Source organism: Capra hircus, chromosome 14 (assembly GCF_001704415.2).
Source record: "Capra hircus breed San Clemente chromosome 14, ASM170441v1, whole genome shotgun sequence".
In the NCBI taxonomy this organism is placed as follows: Eukaryota; Metazoa; Chordata; class Mammalia; order Artiodactyla; family Bovidae; genus Capra; species Capra hircus.
The window spans coordinates 51,064,673-51,085,220 of NC_030821.1; the positions used below are offsets into that span (position 1 = coordinate 51,064,673).

General features: G+C 37.1%; 1 protein-coding gene across 3 annotated transcripts in view; it reads right to left on the reverse strand.

Annotated features, from left to right (window-relative positions):
- LOC102172279 (serine/threonine-protein kinase Sgk3) overlaps nt 2,210–20,548 on the reverse strand; it is a 112,350-nt gene continuing 94,011 nt past the window's right edge. For all 3 annotated transcript variants that reach the window (XM_018058446.1, XM_018058447.1, XM_018058445.1), the window contains 9 exons: nt 18,221–18,304; nt 17,974–18,105; nt 15,890–16,002; nt 15,759–15,795; nt 14,824–14,910; nt 12,708–12,803; nt 9,665–9,820; nt 6,441–6,530; nt 2,210–4,009 (listed from right to left, as the gene is read on the reverse strand). In XM_018058446.1, coding sequence (XP_017913935.1) covers nt 3,839–4,009; nt 6,441–6,530; nt 9,665–9,820; nt 12,708–12,803; nt 14,824–14,910; nt 15,759–15,795; nt 15,890–16,002; nt 17,974–18,105; nt 18,221–18,304 — 966 coding nt within the window. In that variant the 3' untranslated portion in view covers nt 2,210–3,838. The remainder of the gene's footprint in view (nt 4,010–6,440; nt 6,531–9,664; nt 9,821–12,707; nt 12,804–14,823; nt 14,911–15,758; nt 15,796–15,889; nt 16,003–17,973; nt 18,106–18,220; nt 18,305–20,548) is intronic.

Consider the following 20,548-nt stretch of genomic DNA (forward strand, 5'->3'; position numbering starts at 1 on the left):
ACTCAGTTGTATCCAGCTCTGTGGAACCCCATGAACTGTAGTCCATCAGGCTCCTTTGACCTTGGAATTCTCCAGGCAACAATAATGGAGTGGGTTGCCATTTCCTTCTCCAGGGGATCTGCCTGACCCAGGGATAAAACCTGGGTCTCCTGCAATGCAGGCAGATTATTTACCATCTGAGCCACCAGGGAAGCCTTTCTTCTCTTTAAAGAACACTTCTTGGAAGGCAAGTCTATTGGCAACAAATTACCTCAGTTTTTGTTTGTCTGAGAAAGTATTTCTCCTTTACCAAGCTGGTGGGCTTTCTCCTCTTTTTGCTATCATAGCTCCTGAGAAGTCACATGTAATTCATATCTTTGTTTCCCCTAGGAATTTTTGTCCCTAATTTATGCCTAGGTATAGTTTTGTTTTGTGGTTTTTGCATTTACTCTGGTGTTCTCTGAGCTTCCTGGATCTGTGATTTGGTGTCTGACATTAACTTGGAGAAATATTTCTATTCCTTTTTCTCTCCTTCTGGTATTCTCATTACACATAAGTCGCATCTTTCGTAGCTGTCCAACAGACTGAGTGCGTTTCTGTTTCCTCTCCTCTCACCTCCACCCCTTCGGTGGGACAGGATTGCTAGAATGGACTGGACTTGGGTACTTCCCTTCCCATACGTCAGTTAGGCTCTGATAAAACTGCTGTGGGTCAGGTTCAGATTAACTAGTTTCTTCTAGGAGCAAGCCTTGTTAAGAACACAGTGCTCTGGCATATTTGAAAATGGTTCATTTTCCCTCCTCATACTGGAAGTACAAGGAAATGTTTTTCTTAGTTTGTGAGAAGTTGGTTCAGCCCTGGGAGATAAATCTCACAAAATTGTGGGGGACCCCTGTGACCAGGTTCCCCTGGACTTTTGAACTCTCAAAAAGTTGTGCACGTGATCTCTAGCATTTGTTATATAGGTTTTGCCACCGCTGCAGTGCCTCCTGCAGGGTTGCCTGCTCCAGTAAACCACAGCTCTTTATACTCGGCCATCTGTCTCTCCAGTCTTAGGGGCAGCAGTTTGCCCTGTGTCCTCCACTGTCATGTGTATCCAACAAAAGTTGCTGATGTTTCAGTCTGCTCAGCTTTTTCTTAGGCAACTTCTAAGCTCCATACACGTGGAACTGGGAAAACGGAAGTCACTACTGCACATTCCTGTGCACTTGCATTGCTTAGGTGATGCTGTTTTTCTGTCTTTTCCACTTTTCCTTTGGTCCAAATTCCTGATTCACTTATCAGTAATGTGGTACAATGGCTAAAATACTAAAGATGGTAGCATAATGACTTAACTTTTATTTCTATAAGTAAAAACTGCTATTACAGGTAAGTGGCAGAAAATCCCACTTCAAAAAACAGCTAATTTCCAAACTACATACACGAGGAAATAAGTTATTAATTTTAACACACTTCATTAAAAGTCATTCCAGCACTACCAAAAATGTTCCTATAAACCTACTCCCACTTTTCATACAGAATGTGATATACAAAAGACATAAAATATCTGTGTAAAGGTCTGTACGTCTATGGATAAATCACCACAAAAGTTACAGGTATGCTGAGAGATTGGTAATGGTAAATTTTTATAGTGATAAAATTTTATAGTAATAAATATTACAAATATTAAATCACTTTTCAAATGTTTATCATTACTGAAATTATATCCTGACAGTGTTTGCTGGCTCCTAAGTTCAAAAATTATTTTGGCATAGACAACTTTTGAGCAGAGTACTTGTTGCCAGTATCTGCGTCAGTTAACACCTCCCTGTGGGTGTGCCAAATTCTGTAATTTTCAGTCTGTGCTGTAACATGACAAAGGTTCGGAAGCTCTACACTCTACCATATGCAATAAAATAAGAGATATGTATAACATGAAGAATGTTGGGGCTTCTTCATTTCAACCTTTGAGTTTATTTTGGCAATAACCATGAAATAGTTCAAGTATTCAAATAGCATATATTTTCTAAAAGACAGCATGCTCTGAGAAAAAAGATAATCTTGAGTCTTGGAAGAGATTTTGCCCACTGAATATTAAACATGTCAGCCTATGATAATCTAGTAATTTCTGTGTAGGCCCAAATATTTAAAATGTTATACTTCTCTCCCTTACATATATGAATAATTACTGTTTGCAATGACTATTGTAACCATCACCAATTTTAAAATAATGGCAGGCATTAGATGATCATTAATCTTTTTGCTAGTTTTTATTATACTTATAAGATCTGTATTTCTTGTGACCCGAGAAACATCAGTATTCTATTTAAAATCTGTTGTTAAAAACATACAATATTGCACTTTAATATTTGGCAGTTTAAGGAACAGCTGAGTAAAAAAATCATACAAGAAACTACAGTTTTTATTTTGCTTTACAATAAGCAAAGAGCTTTGTATAAAAGCAGAACTTACAGTAGTGCCAAATAAACCAAATATTTACAGTGTTGCCATTAAAGTCTTACCTCTAAAGGAAGATTCAGTGTATTGGATGCAAATATTACTAATCTAACAAAAGTACACTCTCCCATCCCCCGCTAATTTCTTTCTCAAGAGAAAATTACATGAAAGAACGCTTGTTCTTGAGGCATCAAAACTGTGTCACTGAACTCTTTCAGTTTCCTACAAGACTTGAAAAACCTCTAAACTAAGAATCAGAACCCCAAGGTAAGCATAATTTTTAGTTTTCCGAAGATACTCCTTTTGTACAAGTACACAAGTTGGTTTTTAGTATGATTTTAAAGGTCAATTTCCTATACTTTTTCTAAGATAAATAAGATACTATGTATCTGCCTAAATTATTTTTAACTTTTGTTACACTGTAGTAAAACTGTATAGATTTATACTGACCCATAATTTGCTATTCTTTTAATTCCCAATTAGGTAAACAGTGCAATATTCTTATTACTTATCAACCAATTAGGAAGACAGCTTCGAACAGCTATTTGCAAAAGCAAATACCAAGATTTAGACCTACTTAACAATATATTAAATATTCAAAAGACCAAAAAAAACATAAATAGAATGTATTGGTAATATAAATACATGAAACAGAGACATTCATTTTTGGCACCACCTAAAAAAAAATCCAGCAGTTACTTTATTTCCCTTCAGATCTTTGGGAATATTTAAATTTTCTAACTATTAAACTTTTACTTTTCCTCCAGAGGGAAAAAAATTTGAACTGTATTTCAGAAACGTAGAATTTCCTCTTGTTACTTCTTATTTTGATCTGTAGAATGAACAGTTATCCAAAGCATCAGCTAGCAGCCAGTGAATTAACTATGCTTTTATATTTTAATCCTACCAAGGAATGATTATGTCAAACAGTGATTCATTATGGAAAGATATGGTTTTTTTCTTGAACAACCATGTACCAATTGCATAGTTGTGATCAGAGAACAAAGGTCAAAGTAGAGAGCTACAAAGGCATTAATATACATTAACTGAACTGCAATAAGACTGCTAAAAAACAGCCGATCTTGGGTAGATGTTAGTGTAAACCTAGAGGGGAAAAAAACAGTCATTAGCAAAAAGTTTTTTTGTTTTTTTCAAAAAATAGGTTAGTGCTAAGAACAACAGCTTTCAAAATTTGTTTAAAAATAAGCTTAATAAACAAGAATACAAATTTTAATCCAAAACTTAGCTCTTTGAAATGCCCTATTTTCTTGCATACAGCAGAAAATACATTTTTCATAGTTTTAAACATTACATGTAAAAATGAGGCACTAGTTAAACATATTTGAATATATTCACACAAACAGAAGTTTCCGTCTCATCTGTAGGCTTATATTTGCTTAACGGTTTCTGGAGGGCAGACTGTTCACAAAAATAAGTCTTCTGAAGGAGGCGCGTATGAGAAACCAACAAAGGCATCATCTGCCTCTAGTACGCTGGCGTTCACTATGGAATAGTCAGAAGACACACAGACAGAATACGGAACTGTTTCTTCTGTAAACACTGCATCAAAGTTCCTGATGTCATCTGGTCCCACCTAAAACATTGAATAGCATACCATTATTCACCATATCTTTTTTTCCCATTGATGTAGTCACCCATTAAAGCCCTCTTTGGAACTCGTCCATTTATTCCTGGCAAGTTTAGATGTCTTCCTACTCCATCCTGTCTCTTGAAACATTTCCTGCTTTTTCCTTTTTGACTTTCATTATTCATGCCCTTCTCACAGTTAAGGTTCTTGTTGTTGGGTATGGGGAGGAGAGAGAAGGGTGAGGAAGGCCAGTATGACAGAGTCCTTGCCTCTGTTAATGTGACTCTCGGGTCCTGTAACTGACTTGCTTACTCTATACCCATCATCACCTCTAAGTTTAGAAAAGGTGCTCAGGGAGGTTTTCAAGACAGCATTTTGCATCTGCTCTTCCATAAAATGCCTGCCCATCCAGTTTCTCAATTCTGGGAAGGCCTTTTGATGAAGAAATGAATATTAAAGGTGATTCTACAGAGGTCATTCATTCAACATCTGGCTGTGACACCCTTAGCTCTGGAGACCTAACGGGACTGGAACCTGGGAAGTGAAGTATCGTGGCTACTTAGGCTCAAAGGCAGTGGTTAACCATCCTTCAGGAAGCTGATACAAGCTAATGGACTCTTCCCTTCCAATGTATTTACAGATCAAAACTGGGATACAAACTCAGGTGGTTCACTCTTCAAGCCCATCCCTGAAACTCTGGGTATTTTCCACTCAGGGGAAGGGAATCCTTAAAATGGCCAATTCACCAACTCTAACCAAGGTAAATGGATTCACAGCAGATATGGAAGTCAAGGATAGAGTTAGCCCAGCAGGTCTACAAACAAGCAGAGCAGAGACCAGGGAAATCCAGGATGCTAGATCCTTCCACATGAGAGATTCTCCAACAGAGGAGAAAGAATGCTAAAAATTGTATTCATGTATGTATATAAAAGTCATCAAATTCTCATTTATAACCCTAGAAGCATGGACTCTGGAACAAGACTAAGGTTTGAATACTGGCTATGAAGGCTGCTAGCTATAATTCCTTATATAAACTAACCTATCTCTGTGAGTTTGTTTCTTCCTCTCTGTAAAATAAAAATACTACCATAAACCTGTTAAGGTTACTGTGAGGACTAGATGCATTAATACATAAAATTTCCCAAATCTGACACATAGAAGGTACTCAATAAATGATGACAAATGTTCCTTCACTTGACTTTATAAATATTTTATGAGTACCCTGATGGTTCATGGCTCATATTGCGAGGGATAATACTGCATGGCTCATGTTAAGAGTGAGAAAGGACTCTTTTCAAAGCATCCAAGCTCAAGTTCTACTTCTACAATTTTAATTTTAAACTTTCGCGAGTGATTTGACCTTTTTGAACCTAAGTTAATTCATCTGTACTATGTGGAAAACACCAGTACTATTTCATAGGATTGTTGTCTGGCTTGAGTAAAGACACTAGTATTGAGGACAGTACAGGAGCTAATTTTTAAATCTTTGCTTATTTGTTAGGTGAAAAACAGCAACATGTGAGGGTTTTATTTTGCCTTCCTTAAATGTCAGTGAGTTTGAACATCTAGAAACCATCTGTATTTAGTTTTCTGTAATTGCTTACTTTGTGTCTTTTGTCCATGCACAAAAGCATAGAAGGAATAATGACCTTGAATCAGACACAGCTTTGAATCACAGCTCTACTACTTTTAACCAGCTACATGACATCTCTGAGTTTCCATTTCTTCATTTATCAAACATGTATAGTAAGAACAGTAATAGCAGTAACTTGGCAGCTTATCTGACACATAAATTACATGCTGTAATGCATAAGTATAATATGCCTACATATAGGAAGCTATCATTAGTAACATCACTATTAGCCTTCTCATGATTTATTAATAATCTCCCTATTATTATATATTTATTTCCAAACATTTCAACACTGTTAATCCTTTAAGTAAAATGTTTCCATCAGAAGATTTAACAAGTCAAGCTAACATAAGCATTTTTATAATACTGTCTTACTGTTTTCCAACTAGGATGTAACAATTTACATTATCATTAATAATGTTTGACTGTAGTTGGTTTTACATCAATCTAGGAAAAAGTACATTAGTGTTACTTAAAATGTTTTTTTTTAATAGATATGAATTTGATACCCCATGGTCACTTTAATTTGCATTTTTTTAACCTATTGTGCTCATTCCTTTTTCACACATGCTCTAAAGAAAACACTTCACAGATACTGGGCTGGAAGATATTTGTATCAATCTAAAGTAACTAAAATCTTAGGAATCATCTTGAAGTTACCAGTTGCACCTGACCTGTTTCATAAATATTTCGGCACTGATTCAGTTTTATTCAGGTTAGATTTTGAGATCTAGTCCTGAAATTATGAGGAGCTATAGTTCCACACTTCACTATTTAGAATGAAAGACTTGGATGTAACCTTACCACGTTAGGATTAAACGGTGGTGGAATCTTCTTCTGCACAAGATCAGTCCAGCTGAGTGACTCAAAAAAGGGATGATTCTGAATTTCAAGCTAGAATAATAAAGAAACAGATTTATTATTAACTAATTGCCAACATCCGCTGGATCATGGGAAAAGGAAGAGAGTTCCAGAAAAACATCTATTTCTGCTTTATTGACTATGCCAAAGCCTTTGACTGTATGGATCACAATAAACTGTGGAAAATTCTGAAAGAGATGGGAATACCAGACCACCTGACCTGCCTCTTGAGAAACCTATATGCAGGTCAGGAAGCAACAGTCAGAACTGGAAATGGAACAACAGACTGGTTCTAAATAGGAAAAGGAGTACGCCAAGCCTGTATATTGTCACCCTGCTTCTTTAACTTGTATGCAGAGTACATCATGAGAAACGCTGGGCTGGAAGAAGCACAGGCTGGAATCAAGATTACCAGGAGAAATATCAATAACCTCAGATATGCAGATGACACCACTTTTATGGCAGAAAGTGAAGAGGAACTAAAAAGCCTCTTGATGAAAGTGAAAAAGGAGAGTGAAAAAGTTGGCTTAAAGCTCAACATTCAGAAAACGAAGATCATGGCATCTGGTCCCATCACTTCATGGCAAATAGATGGGCAAATAGTGGAAACAGTGTCAGATTTTATTTTTCTGGGATCCAAAATCACTGCAGATAGTGATTGCAGCCATGAAATTAAAAGACACTTACTCCTTGGAAGGAAAGTTATGACCAACCTAGATAGCATATTCAAAAGCAGAGACATTACTTTGCCAACAAAGGTCCATCTAGTCAAGGCTATGGTTTTTCCAGTGGTCATGTATGGATGTGAGAGTTGGACTGTGAAGAAGGCTGAGTGCCAAAGAATTGATGCTTTTGAACTGTGGTGTTGGAGAAGACTCTTGAGAGTCCCTTGGACTGCAAGGAGATCCAACCAGTCCATTCTGAAGGAGATCAGTCCTGGGTGTTCTTTGGAAGGACTGATGCTAACGCTGAAACTCCAGTACTTTGGCTACCTCATGCGAAGAGTTGACTCATTAGAAAAGACTTTGATGCTGGGAGGGACTGGGGGCAGAAGGAGAAGAGGACGACAGAGGATGAGATGGCTGGGTGCTATCGCCAACTCAATGGATGTGAGTCTGAGTGAACTCTGGGAGTTGCGTGATGGACAGGGAGGCCTGGTGTGCTGTGATTCACGGGGTCGCAGAGTCAGACAGGACTGAGCAACTGAACTGAACTGAATGCTAAAAGATATACTGAGTGCTCACTGAAGAATTTTAGGAAGCCAAACCATTCCCACTTGGTCCCACTCCTTCCAAAGTTCTTTCTAGGCACATGTTCATGTCATTCAATGTGGCAAAGCAGTGTGGACAGACGCCCAGAGGAAGCATGGGAAAGTTAACTCAGAATGACCAACTTAAGTTATGTCCTCTTCAAGTCATTGTTTCCTCACAGGTAAAGTGAGGTTAACATTTCTGCTCTATATATTTCATAGGTTGTTTTAAGAATCACTGGCAAATATGGAAATAAAAGTGGTATGAAAGGAATGAAGTACTACCTAGATACAAAGAATTATTACTACTGAATGTGGAGATAAAGATATCAAACGAGACTTTTACATGGTGAGGCTGAGGTAAAATTCAGGTGACAAGCTCTACTATCAAGAACAATTCCACTCTGGGTTACTACTGTTGAAAGCTGGCAAAGTACTCATACCCATTCTACCTTTTCTCCTACAAGGAGCCACAAAGTGTATAAAAGTAGGATCCCTCTCCTGCTTCTCAGGGGAAGTGATATCTGACCAGAGTTCTGGAAGATCAGTAAGAAGGAGCCAGACAAAAAAGAATGAAGGGAGAATACTCCAGGAGGCATACAAAGGGCCTGAGGTGGCAGACAGATTAGTCTGGTCAAGAAAACAAGAGCCCAGTATGGCTGCAGTATAGGAAAAGATGGGGACTGTCACACACAGAGGAGCTCAAGAGGTAAATGGGCTGTACAACACTGGGTCTACGTGAGGAGTCGTCTCTGCTGATTCTATTTTTGCTATAAAACAGAAGGCAACAGCATCTGCTAAAAGTGAAGAAGGAAAGGAACATAAAAAGTCGGCAAGAATGCTGGAGTGGGTAGCCATTCCCTTCTCCAGGGGATCTTCCTGACTCAAAGGATCGAACCTGGGTCTCCTGCATTGCAAGCAGATTCTTTACCATCTGAGCCACCGGTGAAGCCCAGAAATTTGGAGAGAAGGTCTAAAATAGTCACTACAGAGAGCAGGAGCATTAGGTGGAGAAGCATCCAAGACTAATGACTAGACTTCACAGTGCTTCTCATATTCTCAGTTGTGTAACTTCCGTCAGCATGGTCCACCAGCAAAGGGATGGCAAATAGATTGATTCATCCAGGGTTCCAATTTCTGCGAGTGAATTAAACATAAGGACTGAGGTACAAGGAGGGAGGGAGCATCAGCAAGGCTCCCTAAAACAGTGGACTCTAGAGCCCAAGTCCTGCACTTCACCAGGGAGTTCACTATTCACAGCTCAAGTTCAAGACTGGCAAACAGCCCTCAAGAATTCCTGAGAACTTTCAATGAATTTAAAATTCATGTTCCTCAGTAATTCATGAATTCAGTAATGTAACACCAGTAACTTTGATAGCAATTAAATTATTCTGATTTGAAGTGAAAAACAAAAAGAAACAACTCTTGCAGATCCCATAATTTTTTAAGGAGGTGTCACATTTACATTCTCAGGAAAAAAGTCACTGAACGATAGTTCAAGCAAAAGTTACTACCTCATGCAGTGAAGGGGCACTTTAATTCTTCCTAAACAAAATGAGCTAAAAGTTTAGGCAATCAAAAAATGCAAGCCACACATTATTTTTTTAGGAAGAAGGGAGGAGCAAAAATGCTAATAAATGAAAGAAAACAAATAACAGGATATGAAAGCTGGATATGGAGGATGAAAAAGACAGGATCAAATTATTCTGAAGGTCAAATGAAAAAAATGCATGTGCAGGAGTTTTATACACTGTACAGTTTTATATAAACCCTGGTGAAAATTTTTGGGACAAGCATGCTTCTTTTTCATGGTACTATTCTTTAGGAGCTGTATTTACCCCATTAAATACTACATAAAATGAGGATTTTTCTTCAAATGATAAATAAATAAAGAAGGTACTGAGAAAGATGTACATACAAAGTCTTCTTTGGCACCGAGTCGATTTTGCCTGTCTTTTTCTAGGAGTTCTTCCAGAATGGACCAGGCAGTGAGGCTCACTCCTGGCCTCAAATTTAGAGGCTTGTGAAGAATATTGTCGTACATTTCAGCCACATCTCGGCAATAAAAAGGAGGCTTAAAAAAAAAAGAGAGAGAGAAAGAAAGTTAGTATTAATTGAACTATGCACAAATGGGGTTTAAAATTGTTAGATTTGACCCTGACCTAAAGAGAGCAGTCTGCGTCCAGCAGCTGCAGAAAAGCACTGGCATATCTGGGCTTGTGTACCCTTACAGTAAGGCCTCCCATGGGAAGAGATTTTAAAAGTCAGCACACTGTAGAGCTTAATAAGGGCCACTGAATGAATAAGGGCCACTTTATTCAATAACACTGGGCAGACAGGTGTGAATTGCATAAAAGTTGTAATAATAACTGTTTTAAAGAAAACAACCTCCAATCAAAAAATGGGCCAAAGAACTAAATAGACATTTCTCCAAAGAAGACATACAGATGGCTAACAAACACATGAAAAGATGCTCAACATCACTCATTATTAGAGAAATGCAAATCAAAACCACAATGAGGTACCACTTCACACCAGTCAGAATGGCTGCGATCCAAAAATCTACAAGCAATAAATGCTGGAGAGGGTGTGGAGAAAAGGGAACCCTCCTACACTGTTGGTGGGAATGCAAACTAGTACAGCCACTATGGAAAACAGTGTGGAGATTCCTTAAAAAATTGCAAATAGAACTACCTTATGACCCAGCAATCCCACTGCTGGGCATACACACTGAGGAAACCAGAATTGAAAGAGACACATGTACCCCAATGTTCATCGCAGCACTGTTTATAATAGCCAGGACATGGAAACAACCTAGATGTCCATCAGCAGATGAATGGATAAGAAAGCTGTGGTACATATACACAATGGAGTATTGCTCAGCCGTTAAAAAGAATTCATTTGAATCAGTTCTGATGAGATGGATGAAACTGGAGCCAATTATACAGAGTGAAGTAAGCCAGAAAGAAAAACACCAATACAGTATACTAACACATATATATGGAATTTAGGAAGATGGCAATGATGACCCTGTATGCAAGACAGGAAAAAAGACACAGATGTGTATAACGGACTTTTGGACTCAGAGGGAGAGGGAGAGGGTGGGATGATTTGGGAGAATGGGAATTCTAACATGTATACGGTCATGTAAGAATTGAATCGCCAGTCCATGTCTGACGTAGGGTGCAGCATGCTTGGGGCTGGTGCATGGGGATGACCCAGAGAGATGTTGTGGGGAGGGAGGTGGGAGGGGGGTTCATGTTTGGGAACGCATGTAAGAATTAAAGATTTTAAAATTTAAAAAATAATAAAAGGGCAAACATTAAATGATTTCTTGAGACACAGTAATATACTAATTTAAACGGATTTCTAGAAAGTGTTCTTCCTAAGAACTTGTGGTGATGGCAGTGTCCTGCTGCTATAACAGCTTAAAGACCTGAGGTACAGCTTCAACGTGAGGATCGGCAAGTTCATTACTGAGTTAAAAGTTTTAAAGGAAAAATAATTTAAGTTAAAGAAGTTACAGGCTTGTTATTTTTTCCCTTTTGTACAGGAAAGAAAATCTTCATTTTTCAGTTTTTAAAATGTAACTTTATTTCTGAATCATTAATATAAGCCTGATTAATGAAGTATGTGATTCAAATATTCCCTACTGAGTCAGCTGCATTTTACATGCAATGATATTTTATACTCTCAAAGACTTCTAAAGAAATTAAAAGGATACGAAAATATCAGGATGAGAAACACTCAACACTTAAAGAATGTAAGATATAACATGGTTAGCAGGTCTTCTAACTTACCAGCATAACCAGAAAACTAGGTCTTTTTTTTTTCAATTGGAGTATAATTGCTTTATAATGTTGTATTAGTAACAATGTGAACAAGCTATTAAGTATACATATATCCCCTCCCTTTTGAGCATCCCCCCATCCCATCCCTCTAGGCTGTCACAGAGCACCAAGGTGAGCTCCCTGTGTTAACACAGCAAAACTGGGTCTTTTTAACAAGCGGACTATGGTCAAGGGCAGAGAAGAGAGTGTTGGCTGTCATAGGCATCTGTCATTCAAAGTTAATAACCTGAGACAAATTCTCTAAAACATACCTCAGGGGTTAAATTTCATCACCCCTGTTTTCAGGGGACACACACACTCACACACAGCAAACAGAAAAGCCACGCCCACCTCAGGTCTCAGTGACGGTGGGCGTAGCCTCATGAGGGCAGCATCGAGTGAATGGCTCCCAGCATGAGGCTGCTGGCCACTCACAGGACCACCAAGAGAACCTAAAAATGTCTGTCCTGGATGAAATGATATTAACTCAATGTAGTAAAACAACTTGACTTGTTAATCAGAAGCACTGGCTGATAATGTCTTTAATTAATAAAAACTGGGGAAACTGATTACATAGTAAACATCACTTTTTTCCCAATGAAAGCTTCAAGACATGGTGTTTATGGTAAAGGAAATAAAGGACTCCTGGTGATTAAAATTAAAAGAAAAAAAGCAGAGCACCAGTATCCTAATTAAATCCTACGAAAACAAAATACAAGGCAAAAACCAAAAGGTATTATTATCTTCTGATAAATAAAATCTTTTCTTTTCCATCTTTTTGAAATTAAGAAAATTAGAAATCAGGCAGAATGGCCAGAGTAAACTGATTGAAAGTGGGTAATTTTAATGTTATAACTAGGTATCTATTTCTAAAAAATGCTAGTGGGATGAGAATATTTGAAGTAGTGATTAGTGTGGCAGAAAAATAATTCTAAAAAATCAGTAACAAAATGACAGGTTTTCTTTTTGTGCATACCCCTAATGTGGTTCTGGATTCATTTAACCAGGTTACTACTGTTCTGTTAGTGTTATCTAGTTAACAAGTGTCCACAAGATTACTGAAAGGCAAAAGAGAAAACTCCAATCAATTGCAATGTACTGGAATCATAACAACAGAGTAGAAACACATACCAATCCATAGAGCATCTCATACAGAACAGCACCAAGGCACCACCAATCCACAGTGTTGTCATAGGGCTGTTTTCTGATTACTTCAGGTGCTAGATACTACAGAAAAGATTAACTATTAGAGCAACTCAGAAACAAATCAAGACAAAACCTAGGAATAATTGAGAAATTTAATAAATCTTAGGCGTTATATTACACTAAATGAAACATGTTATCTAGATTTTCAGTTGGTTCGGTATTCTCACTGTATCAGTGGTTCCTGGTCAGCGGTACTTGAGAGTCCACCGGGATAATTTTCAAAAACTACATATTCAAGTATTTTACCCAGAAATGATGATGCAGTAAAGACAGAGAAGGATGACAAGTATAGAAACCATAATAAAGTAGGTATTTTGCAGGAGGTTGTCTTTCACAAAATTAATTTTAGATTAATTAAATCTTATTTCTCTTTATTCTTCTTTTTCTTGAAGAAACAAGTCATTATTGAAGAAAGAATTCTTAATATGACAATTATAATTCATTTTTTCCTTTTCAGTGAAAGAAAAAATCATTAACTGTATTCTTATTTAAGAATTATGACAGTAATTCTTTAATGTATTATTTTTAAAAGTTGTATAAGTTATTAGATGGCTATCATACTTCAACTTGTAAAACATTTAAGCATCATGATTTTGCAAATATAAAACAGTGAATTTGAATTTTAGACTCCAAAATATATATTTCCTCTTCCCACATGAAATATATACGATGAAATACATTCTTCAGCTTTTTTTATGTGATACAAAGAAATGGGAAAATAAATAAAAAGGATTTACTAGTTTCCGATCACATTAAAATTTAGATGACCAAAAAAGCTACCTGGCACTTAAGATTGCAATAAATAGGATATTTTAAATGTGTGTATGTGTGAAATTAGAATAACAAGGCTTTAATATAAATCTTAAGGATTATTATCACTGTCTCAAATGGAAAGATACATTTTCTGCTAGTTAACATGATTAGAGAATAGGATGTTCTGGTTAATAAATTCTGATTTGTAATGCCCGCCCCCCATACACATTGCTTTATTTTCTTGCATTAAATAGCTTCGTTATGAAATATTTTAACCATATAAAAACCATAAATATGTAATAGAAACCAACAGAGCTGCCATCCAAACATAAGCAATGCTAACATTTTGCCATATTTGCTTTAGCTTATTTCCTTTAAAAAAAGCAGCTTTATTGAGATATTCAAATACCAAGCAATTCACCCATTTAAAGTGTACAATTCAATATATTAACAGAGTTGTTCCAACATTATCACAATTAATTCTTGAACATTTTCATCACCGATTCATGATTTTTTTCTTAAGGATTAGAAATATAATCAAATGCTTGAAGAAATCGAAGACAAACTTTTAACATTAAAAACAAATAAGCACAAATAAGTGTAATTTATCTTTGTTGGTTACTGGTGACATCACAAAATCAGAGTTAAAAAAAACTACCAATAAACTTTTAAATGTTTATTATATAAATGTTTATTTAAAAAAAGAGATGATTATCAGATATTCCCAGCTGGTTGGAAGCTGAAAACATTTTATTCTACTTTTCTTTCCTTTTTTTTTTTTGTAGCCGCACCACGAGGTATGTCAGAGAAGGCAATGGCACCCCACTCCAGTACTCTTGCCTGGAAAATCCCATGGACGGAGGAGCCTGGTAGGCTGCAGTCCTTGGGGTCGCTACAAGTCAGACACGACTGTGCGACTTCACTTTCACTTTTCACTTTCATGCACTGGAGAAGGAAATAGCAACCCACTCCAGTGTTCTTGCCTGGAGAATCTCAGGGACGAGGGAGCCTGGTGGGCTGCCATCTATGGGGTCGCACAGAGTCAGACACAACTGAAGCGACTTAGCAGCAGCAGCAGCAGCAGCATGAGGCACGCAGGATCTTAGCTCCCCAAGCAGGGACTGAACTCACGACTTCTGCAGTGGAAGCATAGAGTCCTAACCACTGGACCACCAGAGAAGTCTCTTTACTCTACTCTTCTGATTTCAAATTTCATATATGCAATTTGTGATTCAGTTTTGCATTTCACGTATGATTCCATGAATGACAAATGAGATAAATTTCTTACCTCTGGTGTCCCACAAAATGTTGTTGTGGTGTCAGAAATAGCAATTCCTTCTTTACAAAGCCCAAAATCTGTTAAGACGACATGTCCCTGACAAATACAGGGGCAGTAAAATAAAATAATGCATGGATATAAATTGACACTTTTAAAGAACATTTGATTTTGAAATAATCATAGACCAAAAGCAAACTGCAAAAACTAGTACACAAAGCTCCATGTCCCCTTCCCCCAGCTTCTCCCTCCTCCCACGCACCCCGTGCTGACAGCCTATTTAACATAGTACAGCGTCAGAATCAGGAAATTGACACTGGTACAATTCCGTTAGCTAGACAGCCACCTTTATTCAGTTTTCACTCTTTTACACGTATGCATTTGTGTGTGTTTATGTGTTGTTTCAGTTGCTGAGTCGTGTCCGACTCTTTTGTGACCCCATGGAAAACAGCCTGCCAGGCTCCTCTGTCCATGGGATCTCCCAGGCAAGAATACTGGAGTGGGCTGCCATTTCCTTCTCCAGGGGATCTTCCCGACCCAATAATCGAGCTCACGTCTCTTGCACTGCAGGTGGATTTTTACCACTGAGCCACCAGGGAAGCCCTGTGTGTACCTCTATGCAATAGAGATATATAGATTTGTGTAACTACCTCTACAATCAGAAAACTTTCATCAACCCAAAGGAACAAAAGAACTCTCTTATGTTACTGCTTTATTTTTGAACTTCCCTATCCTTTAGTCCCTGGTCCCCTTACAATTACTAATCTGTTCTCCATCTCTCTGGTTTGGATTTTTTGAGAATGTTATATAAAACACTCATATATGAATGGAACATGTGTTCCATTATATGGAATCACAGTGTAGAACCTTTGAGGCTGACTCTTTTTCATTAAGCATAACATCAACAAGAATTGTGAACCAGCAAATTTTTAAAAGCCAATACTTACTACTGAATCCAACAGAATATTTTCTGGTTTCAAGTCTCTATCAAATTAAAAGGAAAGAAAAGCAAAACTCAATTTGAATTGAAACAAAATAATAAAAAGACATTTTCAGAAGTGCAATTTTAAAAATTTACCTGTACACTATTTTGATGGAGTGCAAGTAACCCAATGCACTGGCAATCTCAGCAGCATAAAACCGAGCTCTGTGTTCAGGAAAGGACCGCTCTCTTTGTAAGTGAAAAAAAAGCTATAAAATTGAAGTAAAAAATGAATACTAAGATAATTCACACATAAAGTGAGACAAATATACTCTGTAAATATAAAAACAGGATTTATTTTCATTACCTTGAACATGAGATTAAAAAAAGCACCAAAGTACAGAATTTTGATACTCCCTTGCCTGTATCCCCCATCCACCCAGCAATCATTCTCTCTTCAACCATAACTCTTTCCCTGCTCTTGCTAACTAACTCATCTATTTACCCCTCAATCCTCCAGTGTGACAGTATCCTCACCACACCAGGCAACCCCCCTAGAAAAGATTATTAATGAAGACCAATGATCTTGATTTTTCCATGTTAATTATCTTACTTGATCTTTTATTATTTGAATTAAACCAAATACTATTCAGAAATTGGTAACTAGTGGCTGGCAGACCAAACAGAACGCAAAGATATAATCTGTTTGAACCAAATACTGTTTTCAGAAAAATCTAAAATAACTGGTAACATTTAAAAGTTGGGAAAATTTTTTTGGGTAAAAACTCATAGTTTTAGTTTCGGGCAGGTGGCAAAGGGAAATGTGGGGGGGGGCAGGTCTCTGAACCATTAAGCCTAAATTCAGCATGGTAGCAACTGGCTGAAGCTCAGTGGCAGCTGGATTCTCCAGTTCATCTTCTTTTTTTACTTTTTGGCTGTGCTAGGCCTTCACTGTGGTACACACAGGCTTCTCTTGCTGTGGCACATGGGCTTAGCTGCTCCACAGCAGGTGGGATCTTAATTCCCTGACAAAGGATCGAACCTGTGTCCCCTGCACTGGAAGGCAGACTTAACCGCTGGATCACCAGGGATGTCCCTTCAGTTCATTTCTTACACTTCTAATTCTTCATGTATTTCTTACAACCCACCCTCTAGTCATCAGGTTACCTGCCTAAGCTAATTTTGCCCTAGGTTCTTATTCTAAATCTTTAGGTTCTAAAACAATGATCTCTCATTGGGCTTTCTTCTACCTTGGAGAGTTCCACCTCTGCTCCTTACTACCCGCAATGCTTCAAGGATTGGTAAGGTGTCTGTCCTCAGTTTCTCCACTATTATTCTTTCTCTGGATACCTTCCCAACCAACTCAATCCAATGACTTTAACCACCACCTCTATGTGGATGTCTTTCACATGGACTAACCCATATGACTTAATCAAGTTATTAGCTTCTCCGTACCTCACTAAGTTTCTTTGTCTTATATAACACAATTGTTGTGAGGATAAAACAGCATGTATAAAGAGTCATAAGAATGCTCAATACAAGTTAGCTATTACTGGAATTACTATCTTACCAGCAGCATTTCTCAAAAATCTATTTCAATATCTCTCTGATTCAGAGTTTTGGGGAATATTATTATTAGATTTGGTTCAAACAAACAAAAGGTGACTGTGTGGTTTAAAAAAGTTTTTAAAAAATAAATCCTGGCTGTCTTTAAGGCATTAATTTCTCATAGTCTCAAATATGCTGAAACGTATTGTAAACCACCAAGGGGCTATAACATGAAACATTTTCCAAACTAGCTTCACCACAGAACCCTTTATTACAGGATCACCTCATCTGATTAACAGTTGCACGTTTTGGAAAATGACAGACTAATGTTTATATGCAACTGCTGAAACGTTAATTATCAAAAATTACAAATCAAGTTTCATTCCAATGTTTCAATATACGTTGTTGCTACATAGCTCAGTGACAAAACTATCAGAGAAGTCTGTAGCTTCATAACAAGGTTCTTTTATGAGCTTCCCACCAACACCATAAGCTGCTTAGGAAAAGAACTTTATGTCTCACTTCTCCACATCCTGCACTGTGCTGATTAGCCAGCATCTTATATACTATTGCTACTCAACAAATAGCTGTCTATGCTGGGCTTTGCTTCCAAAACCCTTAAGAAAAACTCTTAACTCAATTCTATTTTTTTTTCCCTAAACATCATCAATACTGAAACACTAATTACTTACCTCCCCTCCATTAACAAAATCCAGAACAAAATAAAGCTTTTCAGTTGTTTGGAAAGAATAATGTAATCCAACCAAAAATGGATGTTTCACATTTTTCAAGAGCACATTTCGTTCAGCCATAATGTGTTTTTGCTGTTTAAAAAAATAAAAAGAAAAGGTAAAAAAAATCAAGTTGCATTATACACCAGAAAATAATTCTGTTAACTGAGAAGATGGATATAGGAGAAACAAAGCTATTTTATTTTACCTCTTTTCTATTGAGAACTATCTTTTTCTGTAACACTTTGACAGCATAAAATTTTCCATCCAGTTTCCGTTTTGCAAGAAGAACCTGTTATATTTAAAGATTGTGCTGTTAGAAATATCAATGTTTTGACAGAGACAATTCACTTATCACTAAGCCAATACTTAAAATTTTTATAAAAATAAAGTCCACAACAGACCTAGATAATGTTATGTTTTTATTTTGAAACCTGAAAATTCCTAATTTGTTTCTACAACTCCACTTTTCCTTAGATATTTTACTAAAACCAAAGAAATGTTGATGATTTAAAGAGCCAGGCATTGTTTGTCACTTAACATGCTAATGCTTAAGGTTTTTACTAAGTTTAAGTGTCAAAATCCATACTGCTTGAGAAATGTGTGTGTTTATGTGTGTGTGTGTATGCTAGCCCTGAGTCCCAAAGTGTCTTTGGAAAATACTGAGGCTATAAATTTCATGGCTACATTAAAAAAAAAGAGAAGAAAATGGTTTCTCAGTGATCAAAATGCATTTTCGTTTTAACATTTGGGTTTCTCTTATAGGGTTCAAATTTAGAAGCACTCAGAGAAACAAGCACCGTATGTAGCTGAGATTCTATAATGGGCTGTGATGCACACAGACACTTCATGGATGTGAAGAAACTTAGAAGATCTTGCCCTAGAAAAAAGGCAGACATACTCCAAAGTTTTAGAAATAAATTTTAAGGGATTCAAGACACCCTACAAGTTGTGTAACTATCAGCTGATACATTTCAAAACGTCTTGAGATGATCTGCTGCTGGTGACAATGCTGGGCCTTACTTTTCAGTACATCTGTGGTCTTCCTCGTTTATATCTGTAATCACAGTCTGGTCTTGAGAAAAACACCAAATTCCAAAACACAGACATCTTACAATACACTTAACCAGTGCTTCTCAAAACCATCAAGGCCCTCAAACACAAGAAAAGTCCTAAGGAGACATGACAACTAAACGTCCTGGATGGGACAAAAAAACAGGACACTGGGTAAAAACTAAGGAAATGTGAATAAATGATGGGCTTGAGTACATAATTATGGATCAATATTGGTCCATTGCTTGGAACAAATGTACCATACTGATGTAAACTAGTGGTTTGGAAATTCTCTGGACTTTCTTTTTTAAAAAATTTTAAAAATATTTATCTTATTTGACTGTGCTGGGTCTTTCTTGTAGCATGTAGGATTTTTAGTTCCAGCATGTGGGATCTAGTTTCTTGATCAGGGATCAAAACCAGCCCCCATGCATTAGGAGCTTGGAGTCTCAGGTACTCAACCACCAGAGAAGTCCCCCTGAATTTTCTCTCTACTCAGGTGTCTTTTTTTTTTTTTTGGTAAATCTAAAATGGTTCTAAAAAATAAAGTCTATCAGAAGTCCCCCTGAATTTTCTCTCTACTCAGTTTCTTTGGGGTTTTTTTGGTAAATCTAAAATGGTGCTGAAAAATAAAGTCTATCGATTAAGATGTTTGTTACTCATAAAAACAAAGTCAAGAATACCTTCAGGGTGTACATTTCCTCAGTTCAACTGCTAGCATCTCTCTCATTTCTCAGGCTTTTGTTCTCTACAATACTTGACTCCACTGAATGTTCCTTCTTTCTTAGATTGTTTTTTCTTTCCTTGACAGCTCCCACCCACCTGACCTTCCCTTCTCTATACTCTGATTGGTTCATCTTCAAGTTTGTTCTGAGAAAATAATTCAAAGAATGTGGCAACTAGGAAGTACCTTGATGGCAGGCATTTTTTCAGATTAGTAGATGTGGAGAATAGACAGACAGTTAAGAAACAGATGGGCAAATGGAAAGTGGAACCAAGACCACCATTTGCAAAGTTTGTCATACATATTTTTCTATTTTTCACCTTCATTGTGAATCTGCATTTCTGCTTGCTTTCTTTTGTGTACTCTGCTTTTGTTTTATTGTACTTTGTTGGTGTCTAAGCATTTTGCTAGATTTAAAGCTTTTATTAAACGTAATATGCATGTAGAAAAACTCACAAACATTACAGCTCAATAAATTATTACAAAACGGACACACTGTGTAATCACTTTCAGGTCAAAAAACCCAAACACTGTCAGTAGCCTGAAGCCTCCCATTTGCCCTATTCCAGAAATGATTCATCCCCTTTCTTCCTCAAAGATGACCACTATTTTCACTTGCAGTAAAACAGGTGAGTTTTGTCTATGAACTTTATATAATTGGAATCATATAGATAATGTTACGCCTGCCTGACTTCTTTCACTCTATATAACATGTTCACATTGTGACATGTATTGGATTGGCCAAGAAATGCGTTACAG